Below are 15501 nucleotides of genomic sequence, written 5' to 3'. Positions count from 1 at the left end.
ACCAGCTCATCCTAGAAAAGTGAAGGTCACTGCTGTCATCTTAAGGTGCTCCCCACAGCCACCTGCTGGCCAGAGTGATGCTCAGCAGTGAGGCACGAAGCACTTTTCCACAATGTGTTTGCAGACTTCTCAGATCTGGTATTTCTTTATGATTTCTGGGTTCTAGTTATGACAGACAGATTTTTTTTTTACTAGTGAGTTTGAATAAATTGGTGTAAGCTAATCTTCTAATACTTCCTTGAGTTCATTCTTTTATATAAATGTTAGACTCATATGGAATTTGTTTTGTGGTTAAATGCCACATTCAAAGTAGCTAAGTTTTATGGTATATAAATCATATCTCAATGAAGCTTATAAAATGTGAGCTAAGGGTCCCAGACTTTCCATCAAAATGGGTAAGCAAGTGTGTTAGCATCATGTATTGACTGGCATTTCTTACCCTTCCAATTTAAAATGCCACCTTTAGGCCAGGTACAGTGCCAGCACTGGGGGGGCCAAGGTGGGAGGGTCCCTTGAGCTCAGGAGTTCAAGACTAGCCTGAGCAAGAAAGAACAAGGCCCCATCTCTACTAAAAATTAAAGAGTTAGCTGAGCATCGTGATGGGCACCTGTAGTTCTAGCTATTTGGGAGGCTGAGGCAGGAGGATCGCTTAAGCCCAAGAGTTTGAAGTTGATATGAGCTGTGACACCAGAGCACTCTACCCTGGGCCACAGAGTGAGACACTGTCTCAAAAAAAAAAAAAAAAAAAAAAGCCACTTTATCATGTACTGTGTGGCATCTGAGTCTGTTACTTGGGTCTGGAAATAAACTCCTGCTGTGTGTATAGTCAGCATGATTTCTTCCTCCACCTGTGACTTTTTCTGGGGAGTGGTCAGTGTGTGGTCTAGCCATTCCCATCAGAACTCTTGTCTCAAAGCCTTGCCCCTCAGGTCTGGCAGTTTCACTGGGTACTGTCAAGGGAGAGTTGGACCTCACCTTTTAGCCCAAACCTGTGCCAGGACTTGGTGGCCAGGGTTCTGTTCTGCTGAGTCAGTGACTGCTGGGTCCTGAGCAGACTGCTGGAGGCTGGGCAAGGACAGCCGTGGGCCCCTGCCTGCTGCCCTGCTGAGTTGTCCTCCTGGCTCACTTGGTATTAGCTTTCTTAGTTCATCAGCCACACATTCCAGTTGCATTTTATTTTATTTTATTTTTATTTAGTTTTTGAAACAGAGTATCTAACTATGTCAGCCTGGGTAGAGTGCCATGGTGTCACAGCTCACAGCAACCTCAAACTCTTGGGTTTAAGAGATTCTCTTTGTTTGGTGCCTGTGGCTCAAGTGGCTAAGGCGCCAGCCACATACACCAAAGGTGGTGGGTTCAAATCCAGCCTGGGCCCACCAAACAACAATGACGGCTGCAACCAAAAAAATAGCTGGGTGTTGTGGCGGGTGCCTGTGGTACCAGCTACTTGGGAGACTGAGGCAGGAGACTTGCTTAAGCCCAGGAGTTGGAGATTGTTGTGAGTGATGCCATGGCACTCTACCTAGGGGGACAGTTTGAGGCTCCGTCTCAAAAAAAAAAAAAGAGATTCTCTTGCCTTAGCCTCCCAAGTAGCTGGGACTACTGGCACCCGCCACAAAACCTAGCTATTTTTTTCTCATAGTTGTCATTGTTGTTTGGCAAGCCCGGGCTGTATTTGAACCCACCAGCTCCAGTGTATGTGGCTTGCACCCTAGCCACTGAGCTATAGGTGCCAAGCCTCCAGTTGCCTTTTAATTTGCTTATTTATTTCTATGATGTCATCTGTCACACCTTCTCTTCCTAGTCCCTTGGGGTTTTGCTGTGTGCTGTGGTCAGTGTCCTGTTGTGCCCAGCTTGCCGGGGCTCTGGAGGAAGTGGCATTAGCCTTGTGGTGGATCTTCCTCTTGTAATTGGTAGTTTCATCGCTCTGTCTCGTTTGAAATGTAAAACTACCCAATGAAATTAAAAGAAAACTCATTAAATAATGCTGAGTAAAGGTGTCAGAATCCTATAAAAATGTTCTCTTTCGTGGTGAGAAATTTGAAGCATTTCTTTCATCAGTCATAAAAGAGAGCGGGAAGCTGCTTTCACCTCCATCGTGAACCCAGCAGAGTCGCTGCTCTTGCCAATTCTGTGAGAGATGAACCGGAAAGAAACTAATATCTAAACTGACAAGGAATAAAAGTTTGCTGAGATGCTGAGAATATATTTATCCATCCAAACATTAGGAAAATTAGCTAACAGACCATTACAGCTAGTGAGTTGGGCTTGCATGTGATCAAGGCATAAAAACCATTTCTTGTACAGCTGCAGCGGACCAGTTAGAACATGTAACGTCAGCAATACCAGTAAGATCGATAAATGCCTAGAGATACTATCTATTTTAAAAACTTTTCTAAGTGAAAATTTTCCAGTTATATAGACATGCAGAAGAAGGTGGAACACTCCTCAGCACTTAGTCAATTTTATCTATACTTGCGTTGTCTTGAAGCAGATATTTCGGTATGGATCTTTAAAATGTAAGGACTCTTTGAAAAGAAAGTACAGTATAACACCTAAAGTAGCTATACTTTCTTAACATCATCTCAGTATCTAGGAATAAATTTAACAAAAAAGGTGTTACCTATAAAAGGAAAACAAATAAAACTTTTCTCAAAGAGGTGAGAAGACTTAAGTTCGTGGAAAGATCTATCATTTGTCTAATGAGGAGATTTGTTGTTTGATTTTCCCCACTTTGATCTATAAATCCATAGAACTGCTGATTCTAAAGTTCCCGTGGCTGTGGAGCTCCTGCAGAGCGAGCACGAGAGCAGCTCCAGTCGGGTGTGGGGTGCTCCCATGATGGGGAGCAAAGCACAGAGTATTAAACCAGTGGCCCAGGGCCATGAACTTACTGTAAAGATGACTGGGATAGTTGACTGATCTTTGAGGGAAAAGCAGAGTCCCAAGCTTGAATCATGGTCTACAGCAGACATATGACTAAAAATTACTGAACTGTACACATTGAAGGGTCAGTCTCAGAGTATATGTTACTTTAAAATGAAATTCCAGAAGATTTAAAATGTCAGCACTAAATATTGAACTATAGATGAAAATATTGGGAACTATATTTTTCTAATCTCGAATGAGGAAGGCTTTCTGTGTAAGACACAAACCCAGAAGCCGTGAAGGAAAAGATGGACATCTTTGACTTATTCAGACAAATTTTAAGGTTTTTTTGTTTATTAAATCATAGCAGTGTACATTAATACTATCATGGAGTACAGTGTACTGTTTCTGTATGCAGTTTGAAATACTTTCATCCAACTGGTTAACATAGCCTTCATGTCTTTTTCTTAGTTATTGTGTTAAGATATTTATATTCTACATTTAGAGAGATTCACATGTACCCTTATAGGATGAACCATAGGCATGATCCCACCAGTCACCCTCCCTCCACCCATCCTCCTTCCCCTTCTCTTCCTCCCCTCTCCCCATATTCCTGGGCTAAAATTGGGTTATAGCTTCCCTATGAAAGCTATAAATTAGTTTCATAGTAGGGCTTGAGTACATTGGATACTTTTTCTTCCATTCTTGAGATACTTTGCTAAGAAGAATATTTTCCAGCTCCATCCATGTAAACATGAAGGATGTAAGGTCTCCATCTTTCTTAATGGCTGCATAGTATTCCATGGTGTACATATACCACAGATAAAGGGTGTGGGTGGGTGTGTTTATAGTGTGGTGTGTATAGTATGGGCTGTGTGTGCTGTGTGTTGTATATGTAGTGTGTGTGTGTGTAGTGTACGATAGCGTGGCGTATATGTGTAGTGTAGATGTGTAATAGTGTCTTAAGTGTGATATATATGTGTGGTATGTGTAGCATTGTATGTGGATTGTGTGGCTTTGCACGTCTGTAAGAAGGCGAGACCCAGCATAGAGCTGAGTGGAGGCTGTGTGGCTTCTTTACAGTTAGAAGAAATAGGACAGGCTGAGGTTCCGGGAAGCCCTCAACCCCCTGGTGCCTGGCAGAGAGCGCCCCTGGAAAGTGGGGCAGGTCTTGCTGGGCTGTGCTGGGCAGATGCCCTTTGAGTCAGTAGATGTGTCCTAGGATCTGCCTTCTGCAGATGGGGTACAAGTCTGTCTGTCCTGGAGGGCCTTGGCTTGTTGTAGCACTACCTACATGTGTAGTCTTCTGGTGTGTATTGATTAGGGAATACAGGGAGGTGTGCAAGGCCCCATCCCTCCTCTGGGGAGTGGGCAGCAGGGGACATTTTGGGTCCTTCACGCTGAATGGGTGTTTGTGTATTACCTGTGCCAACTGAGCAGACACAGCAGAAAAAGCAAGGTGTCTGTGCTCTGACGTGGATAGGGTTCCAGAACATCTCTAACTATGGGAAGGAGACACTCGCAGAAGTGTGTTCAGTACCGTGGCATCTGCAAACATAGAGCAACATTCTCATCTGAGGCCCATGTGTGGGGATATTGGAAGGAGGTGTGGGCAGCTGAGCAGTGGGGCTGCAGGGCACTGGCATCTTGGGTGCCTTGGGGGTAGGTTTTTACTGCATATTCCTCTGAGAATCTTTTTATGACTTATATATTTGGTGGCGTTATTTTTTAATTGAATTCTCCCACATTTAAAATACACAGAGTGCACTGACCTTCAGCATCCAGTGTGTCCCATGTGCTTGCACACCAGCATGGGCACACAACCCTAGAAAAGTCCTGTCTGGGTAGGGGTTCTTCAGGTGCGAGCAGGAGAGGATACTCAGGCTGGGCCTTGCTCTCTGCCTGGACCGGCACATGGTCACAGCCATACACCACCAGTGTCAGAGCAGTCTAGCATGTACTGCTATTGTGATTTTAAAATTTGTTTTGGACCCAATCATCTCCCAGTAAGAAATCTAATTAGTTATTATTTTCTGTTTGATTTTCTGCTTCTTGACTGTTTGGCTGATCAGATGGATGGGGAATCTGAGGATGAGCCAGAGTCGGCGGACACGGGGGAGGAAGAAGAAGGTGGTGACGAGTCTGACTTGGTAAGCCCAGTGCTGGGGCCAAGGTTCTGCACGTGCTTGTAGCTGGGCACCAGCCGCAGATGGGTCCTGTTCCTGGAAAAGCTACGTGGGGAAGATGGCTGCACAGAGGCATCAGTCTGGCTATTGGGCATGGGCGGCAGGCCAGGCTGTTCAGGGCCTCCCCAGTTGGTTACTGGGTTGGGGCTGCAGAGACTCAGAGGGCAGTGTGGCCCCCTTGCTGGGCACTAATGCCAGTGGTAGAACTTGTGGGAGTTGGCAGCAAGGATAGTGTTGGGATCCAGCTTGTAGAGGCTGATGGGGGAGAAGGCAGGCCAGGCCGAGGCGTTTGCAGGAGAACAGGCAGGACTAGGGTGAATCGGCTGCCACACAGAGGCCAGGGACAGGCAGGAGGGAGGGGAAGACACTGCAGTCCATCGGTCCCTGTCTGGGGTCTGGACCCGAGCCATGCTCCCGGGTCAGTAGGAAGCAGGAAGTATGGATGTGGAGGAGGAGCACAAGGCAAGTGCAAGGCCCAGGAGCTCTGAGCAGAGGGTTAGATGGAAAACCAGAGCCTGGAAAGAAAGTTGCTGGGTGTGTGAGCTGAGCAGTGCTCCAAAGAGGGAAGAGGTGGGCTGTGGTGTCTGCTGGGCAAGTTGGGGAATGAGATGAGAACACAGAAGGGACCATCGGGCTTGGTGATAATGGGTCATTTTAGAAAGTGGTGGCAGGCAGGTAGGCTCAGGCAGCAGGACACATTGGGTGTAGCACTGCCTGTTCTCGCTGGAAGTTCTGTTGTGTAGAGTGCACAGGGACAGGACTGTCTGCAATGTACACAGCTCCTGGCACCATCCTTACCCCTCACTCAGGACACCAGCCCCTGGGGGTAGCAGGCAGGGATCTGCTCCTGGTGGTCAGCGGAGCTCATGTGCTGCAGCCACACCTGCCTCTGTATCTATCACGTGCTTCAGGGTCTCTGTGGCCATAGAAGTGCAGAGAGGCTAGTGTGCCCAGCGCCCTCCCTGCATCTGTTTGTTTATTTTCAAAGTAGGACTGGCCCTGTCTGCCAGGCAACAGTGCAGAGGTGGGATCACAGTTCACTGCAGCCTCCAACTGCTGGGCTCAAGTGACCCTTTGATCTTCTCCCCTCTTCTTGAACATTTGGGACAATGGGTCACACCGCCACACCTGGTTCTTTTTTTGCATATAGATTTTAGTTACTTTTAAAAACTTGAAATACTATGAATTAATAATTCTTTCCTTTTTCTCCACGTTGATCATTGATGTGGGTGTAGACTCTGAAGCCACTGAGGCATTGAGTATTCTGTTCTTGTGAGCAAGATGAATGATGGTGCGTGTGGCTAAAAGTAGATCCTTTCCTCCTGAGCTTATTCATTTAGTTTCTGAATAGAACTTTCCAGTTTATTCTTTTCTTTTGTGCCACACTCAAATAAGATTTATAAATACCATTTTAATTTGTTTGGCTTTTTTTGCCTCTAAAAGTCTGAGCTTAGAGAGTATCTTTAAGAGTGTGATCCAGAAAAATGTCTAAAAGAGATTAATCTTTCAGTTGAAGAACCAAAATATAGCAAGTATTTTATTTTGCAGGGGAAAAAAAAAAGAAAGAAAACCACTTCCGGTATTTTGCTTTTATGAGCTCTCTATGCTGTGCTGTTTATGTACCTACCATTTGGTTCTCCAGAGTTCTGAATCCAGCATCAAGAAGAAATTTCTCAAGAGGAAAGGGAAGACCGACAGCCCCTGGATCAAGCCAGCCAGGAAAAGGAGGCGGAGAAGTAAAAAAAAGCCCAGCAGTGTGCTCGGTAAGGAACGTGGTTCCCACAGCCATGATGGGGCATGGAGCCAAAGGCCACCTAAAAAAAAAAAGTTTGAAATGGCTTTGTTGGAGAAACTCAAGTGATCTTAAGTAGTTTCCTTCTGGCAAGCCTAGTTGAGATGAAATCATCGAATGTTGAGCCTGCACAGGCTAACTGGGCTATGTGGCCTGCATGGGCATTTCTCAGCACACACAGGAGAGAGGTCTGTGGCCATGGCAGTTGCCCTCAGCGTCCTGAGTGGCCCACATCTTGGTCCATGTGGTGGCCTTGGCCCTTGGTCAGAGTCCCCCATTCCAGCCGTAATTTTGTGAATTCAGGGTGAACGCAGGGAAGGGAATTATCCTTCAAACCTAGCAAGGTTGCAGCAGGTTCAGTGTGTGTGGGTCTTGACTGAGGTGCCTTCGGCATGTAATACAGTGTGCATAAATGAAAACTCATTGGATACATTTTAATGTGTTTGTAACCATGAAACTGCTACCACAACCAGTGCTGCAAAGGCCTCACCACTCCAGGCCCTCACTCAGAGTCCAGAGGGCAGCTCTGACAGCCACAGACCAACTCCTCTGTGCCCTGAACAGAGTCGCGGCTGGTCACCCTGCCATGACCCTAAGCCGCCCTCCCACAGTGCCCGTAGCCACTGACGTGCTGCTGTTACTGATGGGCTGGTGCTCTGTAAAGTTTTATACCTGGGTCACTGCAGAGGTTTTAGGACAGACTGTGTTATGGTCCATCATTCCAAGATAACACAGTTGACAGCATCTTGGTGGCTCAGCTTATTAGTGTTGCTGAAAGGACTTCTTTTGTTTCTGTCTGTGCGGACTTTACATTTCTTGATTTTTGCTATGGCAAAATTTATTTATTTTTTTTGAGACAGAGTCTCACTATGTCACCCTCACTAGAGCGCCGTGGCGTCACAGCTCACAGCAAACTCTAACTCCTGGGCTTAAGCAATTCTCTTACCTCAGCCTCCTGAGTAGCTGGGACTACAGGCATCCACCACCACAATACCTGGCTATTTTTAGAGACGAGGTCTTGCTCTGGTTCAGGCTGGTCTGGAACCATGAGCTCAGGCAGTCCACTTGCCTCGGCCTCCCAGAGTGCTGGGATTATAGACATGAGCCACAGTGCCCAGCCGTATGGCAAAATTTCTGTAAAGACCCACGTAAATAGGGTTGCTCAATCTGTTCTTTTTTCCCTCTGGTTTCTCTGACTATACAGATTGTTTTCAGAGTCATCACACTACTGTGTGTGTGGTGAGTTTCCTCCTGTCTGAGGTTATACCTTTGTCTGTTTGTCCCTGCACTTGCAGTGGACTAGGGGCTCTTTCCCGTCTTGGGTTGTCAGAAGTAGAGCTGCATTTGCGTACAAGTCCCTATCGGACAGGTGCCTTCCTCTGTCTCAGGTGAGTAGGTAGGACTGGAGGAGAAAGGGTGCCTGCAGGTGTTAGCATGCTGCCAGACCATTGTCCAGAGCACTTGTCCACTGTTACGCTCCCTAGTGCGGACAAGAGCTCCGGCTCCTCAGCGTCCTTGTAGGCACTTGTGCAGGCTGGTCTCTTGTCTCTGTGGTCCTACTGGGTCTGCAGTGGAGTGTCATTGTCGGGTTCAGTCTGTACTGCTGACAAATGATTAGATTGTGCATCTTAGCTTTCTCTCGGTTCCTTTGTGAAGTTAATACCTTCTGCTCATGTTTTAGATCATGTGGTTTTCTTTGAGTTGTAGTAACTTTTACAATATTCTGGGTAAAAGTCTTTTATTAAGTTTTGCTTCTATTCAGTATGTAGTCTGAGCCCTGCCTTTTCACTTTCTTAATGGTATATTTAGAAGAACCAAAGTTTAAAATATTTTATTAAAGTCTAATTCATGAATTATTTTCCTTTGCAGTTCATACTTTTGTACCCTAATAGGTGTTTGACTGAGCCAGACACAGAGCTTGTGTGCCATGTTTCCTTCTGGAAGTTTTAGTCAGCGCTTGCAGACACGTGGTCCCTGCCCTGCGCGTATTCCCTGTGGCGGGGTTGTGGAGAGCTTACTGTGTGTGGTGGACATGCACTTGCTCCTTGGGCGAACAGGCTTTTTTCTTTATCTGTTGAACAACCTTGGCATCTTTGTTCACAGTTGGGGTTGTTTCTGTACTTTTATGTCTGTCCCATTTGTTAATCCTTATACTTTGTTCTCTTTTCTAGTTATTTTAGCTAATCCCGTAGAATCCCCTGCATAGAAGTGAGATCCCGAAGCCGCTGTGCCCTGTAATGGGGAGGCTGCAAGTGGCCACATGGCTGTCCTTGGGCTCTGGGCTGCTGGCGAGTAGGTGCCTCCCAGGAGCTGCATCTGCTCCTCAGCTCTGTCAGCTGAGATCAGAGCACTTGATGTGGCTTTTGCTGTTGGCCAACAAGAGTGTTTGAGATCAAAGACTAAAAGTTTTGGGGATAGAGATTTTCCTTTTTGTCCTCTTGGCTTTAAATGTGTAAGATGAATGTTTTCAAATGTTTACATAGGAGTTTGGATTTTATTTCTTTATTCTTTATGTTTAAGATTGTGCAAAGTACTCATGTTCTTCACATTGATAGTGATGATACTCAAAAGTGGTTGAAAGACCTAGGTGCAATGTGGCCTGGATTAAGAGACTGCATGGCCTGCCCTCTCTGCTAGTCGTCTGTTTTCTTCTGGTCCCTGAGATAATCCTGGTGACTAGTGTGTAGAAGCTGGGCTGTGAATTGTGGTTGTCTGCCCACTGCTGGTGTTAGACGTCTGTTGCTGGAGCACATTTTATAGGCTTGGTAAAACACCCTTGAAACTGTAAGTCCCAGCTTCGGGCTTCTTTTTCAGCCTCCTAGGAAGTGTGGAAAGGTGGGCCCGCTGCCACCAACAGGCATGTCCTCAAGGGTGGGTGACAACGGAAGTGTTGTACACCTACTGCTCGTGCTTCTGTCACAGGCAGCCTTCCTCCTTCTTGGCGCATTCAGATTTTATTGCCCTCCGGGAGTGATACCTTCAGGAACCACCCGTGTCCATGAGGCTCACACCAACCCTTCTCTGGGAGTCTCTGGTCACAATTTCCCAGCAACACGGCACCTTGGGGGTTATCTCTTTAACCAGTTGTTTAGATCTTCACATTAAAATTTTCTGTGTTATTTTGAAATAATTCACAAAACACAGGTATGCTACGCTTCCATCTCTTCCCATGATTATTTGATGAGTCTCAGGTAGCTGCACAGGCACAAAGATGTGTTCACGTGTCAGTGTCTTTGTTTTTCTCAGTGCAGTTCCCTCTCTCCCCATGAATATCATGTGGAAAGGGGGAAATTAGCAAAATGATATGATATATAGGAAAGAAGATGATTGTGAAAAGGGAATGGCCCAGGGAATATGGGTTTTAGTGCGTGTCTCTGAGTGGATTAATCAGAATTAATCTGTTTCCTGGGGACTTGGCCCTGTGGACAGGCTGGGTTCCAGGTGCAGCGTTTCATGGCATGTGCATTTTGCATCTAGGTTCTGAGGTGTATAAGTCATCTTCAGGAAGCACAGAGCCAATGGCACCAGGAGGCAGCACGGGGTATGTGGAGGTTTCTCTGGACTCTCTGGATCTCCGTGTCAAGGGGATTCTGTCCTCACAAGCAGAAGGTGAGCACCAGCTTATAACTGTGCTGGCACCATCCTGGTGCTTTATCCACTGGATTGTCTTGGGTGTTAGCAGGATGCCCCAGTGCATGCGGGGGACAGTTGGATTAAATGCGCCACGTAAAGGAGGCTGGGTAGACGCGGGGCAAAGTTTATGCATGTGGCATCTCTCAGTGCTCAAGTGAGGAGACGGGAGCGATGGAAGCCTCCAGACACAGAGTAACACACACCTTAGGCAAAGTCAGATGCCTGTGATCTCTGTGATGGCAGTGTCCCCACACGTTTGTATGTGGCATCCCTGGCAGGAAGGCCTCCTGCCCAGCTGGGCATGGGGTGCACACAAGTGACAGCAGTTTGAGTCTGTGTCTATGGTGGTTTCTGCTTGGATTCTAGTTGGTTGGAACTATCTTGTGGTTGGTGTTAGGGGATAGTTCTCAGGTGTGTTCTGTGCTGGGATGAGATGCATGTGGTGCACCAGCAGGTTCAGAAGTTGTTCATATTTACTCACACTTTTTCTCTGTCAGTTTTTCCTGTTTTTAAGCCACTAAAAAATCGTATATTGGCTCGGTGCCCGTAGCACAGTGGTCATGGCTCTGGCCACATGCACCAAGGCTGGAAGGTTTGAACCCAGCCCAGGCCAGCTGGACAACAGAGAGAACTGCAACAACAACAACAAAAATAGCTGGGCTTTGTGACGGGTGCCTGTAGTCTCAGCTACTTGGGAGGCTGAGGCAAGAGAATCGCTTAAGCCCGCGAGTTGGAGGTTACTGTGAGCTGTGATGTTACTGCACTCTACTGAGGGGTGACACAGTGAAACTCTGTCTCAAAAAATAAACGAACCTTATATCAATGAAAAGTAATTAATACCTATTTGATTATTTTAAAAGATCTATTTGTAGCATAACATGGGAAATTTAAGATCCTGTATTATTTACATTCCACTTGGATATTGCATTTGGGGATTTGTGGGTGAATGCCCAGTTTAAGAATCACTTTTAAAATGACAGGTAGTTTTTAGGGTTTTGAAAACTAGTCGAGGTTTGATTATCCTGTATAATATGAGAAGTCACATCTTTAACTGAAGACACAAACCTTGGGCATGTCCATCAGAGAATAATGATTTTTTTCCTTCTTGCACCAAATGGAGCAGAAATGCCTCTTGAGTATGGTCCTCAGCACAGCCACCCCTGTTCGCTTTCTTGGTTAAGTTTAACACTGCATATTTCACTTTTCTAAATTTGCATTTAGATTTGGAGGTATCAGGAAGCTGCAGATTTGGTTGTAAGCAGGAAATAGTATTTCATTTTATCCAATGGACTCTTGTGCCCTGGTGATTTGGGGCCTGTTGAGTGGTACAGAGTGAGGGAGTGGCAAAGACCCTTCCACCTGGAAGTGTGTCTGTCCTGCCTTTAGTAAAAGTGACTGAGAAGTAGCTATGAAGGGTCTCCCATGATGTGTGATTAGTTAACATTGACTGGCCTGGAGGGTTGAGGCACAGCACTGCTGGCAGTGCTCATGCCTGCCCATCTCCCCTGGACAGCAGCTGAGGGCCAGCCCCAGACAGCATGGGCAGGGCGGCTGCACAGGGCCTGTGGGCAGGGGTGGCTCTGGTTGAGCCTTGCGGCTGCAGGGAAATTAAAAGCCCTTTCCTTTCCTTTGCCTTTGCACCTGTCTATAAGCTGGCGGTTGGGGCAGCAGCAGTGTGGGCGGGCAGGACAGCCCCTAGAGTCTTCTCACCTGAGTTGGCTGCTGGGGACAGGAACATACCCCAAATCCAAGAGGGCAGTGGTGTCTCAGAGTGCAGAGCCTAGTCTCGCCCCTCACCTCAGCCTTCTCAAGACAGCTACCTGACAGCTGCCCCTTGTGGGCTGTGTCTGTCCCCTCATTTCTAAAGTTGCCTCCAGTAGCTGGATTGTCTCAGAGGGGCTCTCGGTTTTCACTTTGTAGCGATTCTGACTTAGTTTTACCTGCTCGTTTTCCTAGACTTTGGGGGCAGGAGTGAGTCAGGCAGTAGGTGAGCAAGTCACCCCTGCATGAGAGGCGGTAACATCATAAGGCCTCTTCTTGGAAAGGTGAACTGTGCCGTCCACCTGTTTTATGATCTATCCTGAGGTCCGGCTTCCCTTCTGCTTGACCAACCTCAGGCTCCAGATGGGTAGGACGGTGCTGCTCCAGGGAAGGAGAAGCACATGCAGCGGCTCATGAGTGGGCAGCTCACAGCAAGAGTGGCTGAGGGACTCTGCTGAAGCACAGCACGGGACTTCCTGTATGTCCTGCTAAGAGCCCCTGGTCATACATGTTGGTTGGCTGCTTCTGACTAGTTGAGTTTAAGTTTAATTTTTCTTTATTATAGACATTTACAAGAAATAGCTCAAATTTTTATTTGCGTTTTTGAATCAACCACCGTCATGGCAGCCTCCTTGGCTGACCTGGCTTTGTTCAGGGATTCTTCAGTTCTTGTCTTCTTTGGACTCACTTTCACAGCATATTTTTAGTTGTGGAAATAAGCGTTAATTATTTTTAGTTAGGGGGGTTAATAGTGAGTGTTAGAAACACTGGTTCACCTGCTATCTCTGCTTTGTCTCACAAGGCAGAGAACACAACATTGCCAGCTTGCTCTGGGTCTTCCTGGGGCCACCTCTGCACTGCCTCCCCGAACTACCCTGCCCCTTCCCCCCCCCACACTGCCCCATTTCAGTCTTTTCTGGGTGATTTCTGTAGTCACTGCCACTTACATTTTTAGACCAGTTATCCTCCAGTTTAATCAAATTTTCCCTAGCTCTTTTCTCCTCAACCTAATAAATGAGCTTGTTGGACTTTTATAACAGGTGAATGATATTGTAGATAATAAATGAGCTATTATTAAAGTTTTCCAAGCTGAAAATTTTTTTTGATAGCTGCAATTCTAACTCCAAGTGAGGAAAATGTACAGTGACTGCTTTTTGGGGTGGAAACCAAAAGATTTACAGGCTGCTGTTGAACGTATAACCTCTTGTTCTTGAGCTTAAGTCCTGGGTCTGAGAACACAGATTAACAAGCACCTCTGGTGACCCTGGCGGGTGGCATGTTAGCTGCAGAGACACAGGCGGCTCCCTGTTGTGAGGGCTGTTCGCGGCATTGGGCACTTCCTGCCGTGCAGTGGTACCTGTGTCTGTGTAATCAATGGTGTCACTTTTATCTCCTCAACATGGGATCACTACCAAGACTCTGCAGTTGGTCACTTTCTGGATGGTTCTTTTGAGGTCAGGATTGCTTGCGCTGATATGTGTCTGTGTAACGGTAGGGCTGGCCAACGGTCCGGACATGTTGGAGACAGATGGCCTCCAGGAGGTGCCTCTCTGCAGCTGCCGGATGGAGACGCCGAAGAGCCGCGAGATCAGCACCCTGGCCAACAATCAGTGCATGGCCACCGAGAGCGTGGACCGAGAAGTAAGTGGGGTTATTTCCACTTAAAACAGCAAGAAATTAGTCTGTGATTAGTCAGTGCCCCAGGAAGCATGGCCTTTTCTGTTGAGCCACAGATACCAGGGAACCTAAGCAGACTTTGCATAAAGCCAGTTGAGCAAATTTCAGAGTGAAATACCTGGAACGAGAGAACCAAGACAGGTCTGGAACTTGTTGGAAAGAAGATGGCTGGTGGTGGGTGGCGCCTGTGGCTTAGTGTGTAGGGTGCTGGCCCCATATACTGATGGTGGGTTCAAACCTGGCCCCGGCCAAACTGCAACAAAAAGATAGCTGGGCATTGTGGCAGGTGCCTGTAGTCCCACCTACTCCAGAGGCTGAGGCAAGAAAAGTACCTAAGCCCAAGAGCTGGAGGTTGCTATGAGCTGTGATGCCACAGCACTCTACCAAGGGCAACAAAGTGAGATTCTGTCTCTTATTAAAAAAAAAAAAAAAAAAGGAAGATGGCGTATAAACTGTTTGAATAAAAACAGCCCATTTTGTTTCTCTCATGATCGTTCTTTTAGTAAGGTTTTTTCCTATTCTGTTGTAGTAGAGTCAGAAGTGAGTAGGTTGAGACAGGAGGCTGGTGCCAAGGTGGGCCTGTGCCCAGGCGCCAGCCTCTGCTGCAGGTGCTCCTCTGGATCAAAACCAGAGGGAATTCACATCTTCTGAGAATTTCTCCAAATCTTTTTGACAAGATTTCTTTTAATCATTTGAGCCACTTGGCTGTGACTGACCATAGGGAGGGCCTGAGCAGCAGGCTTGTAGGCATGAGGCCAGCAGAGGCGCCACACTCATGGCCACAGGTTCTGACTGTGTCCTGCTGGAACTGCCCGGCTGCCGTTCCAGTAAGAACTCTAGTCTTTTTGGTTAGTGGATCTGTTGACACTAGTGCAGGTACTGAGTCTGACCTGTAAGTTTCAGAAACAAGTGAAATGTTAACAGCAACAATTTGTGTAGCACTTCCTGTGTACCAGGTGGCCCCACTGGTGTTCACGGCAGCCTGTGCAGCACAGATTCACTCGGGCCCTGCAGGTGGGGACACAGAGGCCAGTGCATGCCCAGAGCCATGGCCCCCAGTGGAGGGGCAAGGGTGGGAGTCTGGGAGCTTGGACAGCCACTGGGAGGGCCTCCCAGCAGGGGCTGGGCTGGGCTGGGCTGGGGGTCAGACTGGGCCCACACCTCTTATCCCCGACACCGGGTGACTAGCCTGCAGATCTAGCCTGGCTGAGGTTTTGCTATTCTATGGATGCTTCTGGGGCCAGGATCTTGCATTCTCCTTTAACATGGGTGTTACGGATGTGACACCATCTGTCATTTCGGATTCCTGCAACCCCAGTGTCCAGGACTCAATAGCTGACTCTGGCCCAGACCCCAGCACTGTCCTGTCTTGTCCCAGCCTGACTGGATGACTCTGCCTCAGAGGTCTTCACTTGTGGCATTTGTGGCCAGTGGGCTCCTTGCCTCCAAAACACACATATCACCTGCCAACATTTTGTCATTCACCCTCTCCATGGAGTCCTACTTTTTTTTTTTTTTTTTTATTGAATGGTAACTGTGTACATTGATGCACTTTGGGGGTACATAGCCTTCATGTAACTTTCT

General features: G+C 47.2%; 1 protein-coding gene across 4 annotated transcripts in view; it reads left to right on the top strand.

Moving 5' to 3' along the window:
• The window catches only part of EHMT1 (euchromatic histone lysine methyltransferase 1), a 173052-nt gene that overhangs the window by 88468 nt on the left and 69083 nt on the right, over window positions 1-15501 (top strand). For all 4 annotated transcript variants that reach the window (XM_012808299.2, XM_023516087.1, XM_023516086.1 and 1 more), the window contains exons 7-10: window positions 4941-5018; window positions 6697-6817; window positions 10324-10455; window positions 13736-13881. In XM_012808299.2, coding sequence (XP_012663753.1) covers window positions 4941-5018; window positions 6697-6817; window positions 10324-10455; window positions 13736-13881 — 477 coding nt within the window. The remainder of the gene's footprint in view (window positions 1-4940; window positions 5019-6696; window positions 6818-10323; window positions 10456-13735; window positions 13882-15501) is intronic.

This window comes from Otolemur garnettii, unplaced genomic scaffold (genome assembly GCF_000181295.1).
Source record: "Otolemur garnettii isolate 467f Iridium unplaced genomic scaffold, OtoGar3 scaffold00087, whole genome shotgun sequence".
NCBI classification, from domain to species: domain Eukaryota; kingdom Metazoa; phylum Chordata; class Mammalia; order Primates; family Galagidae; genus Otolemur; species Otolemur garnettii.
Note: the sequence above shows the minus strand (reverse complement) of the source record. Positions and strands in the feature narration are given on the sequence as shown.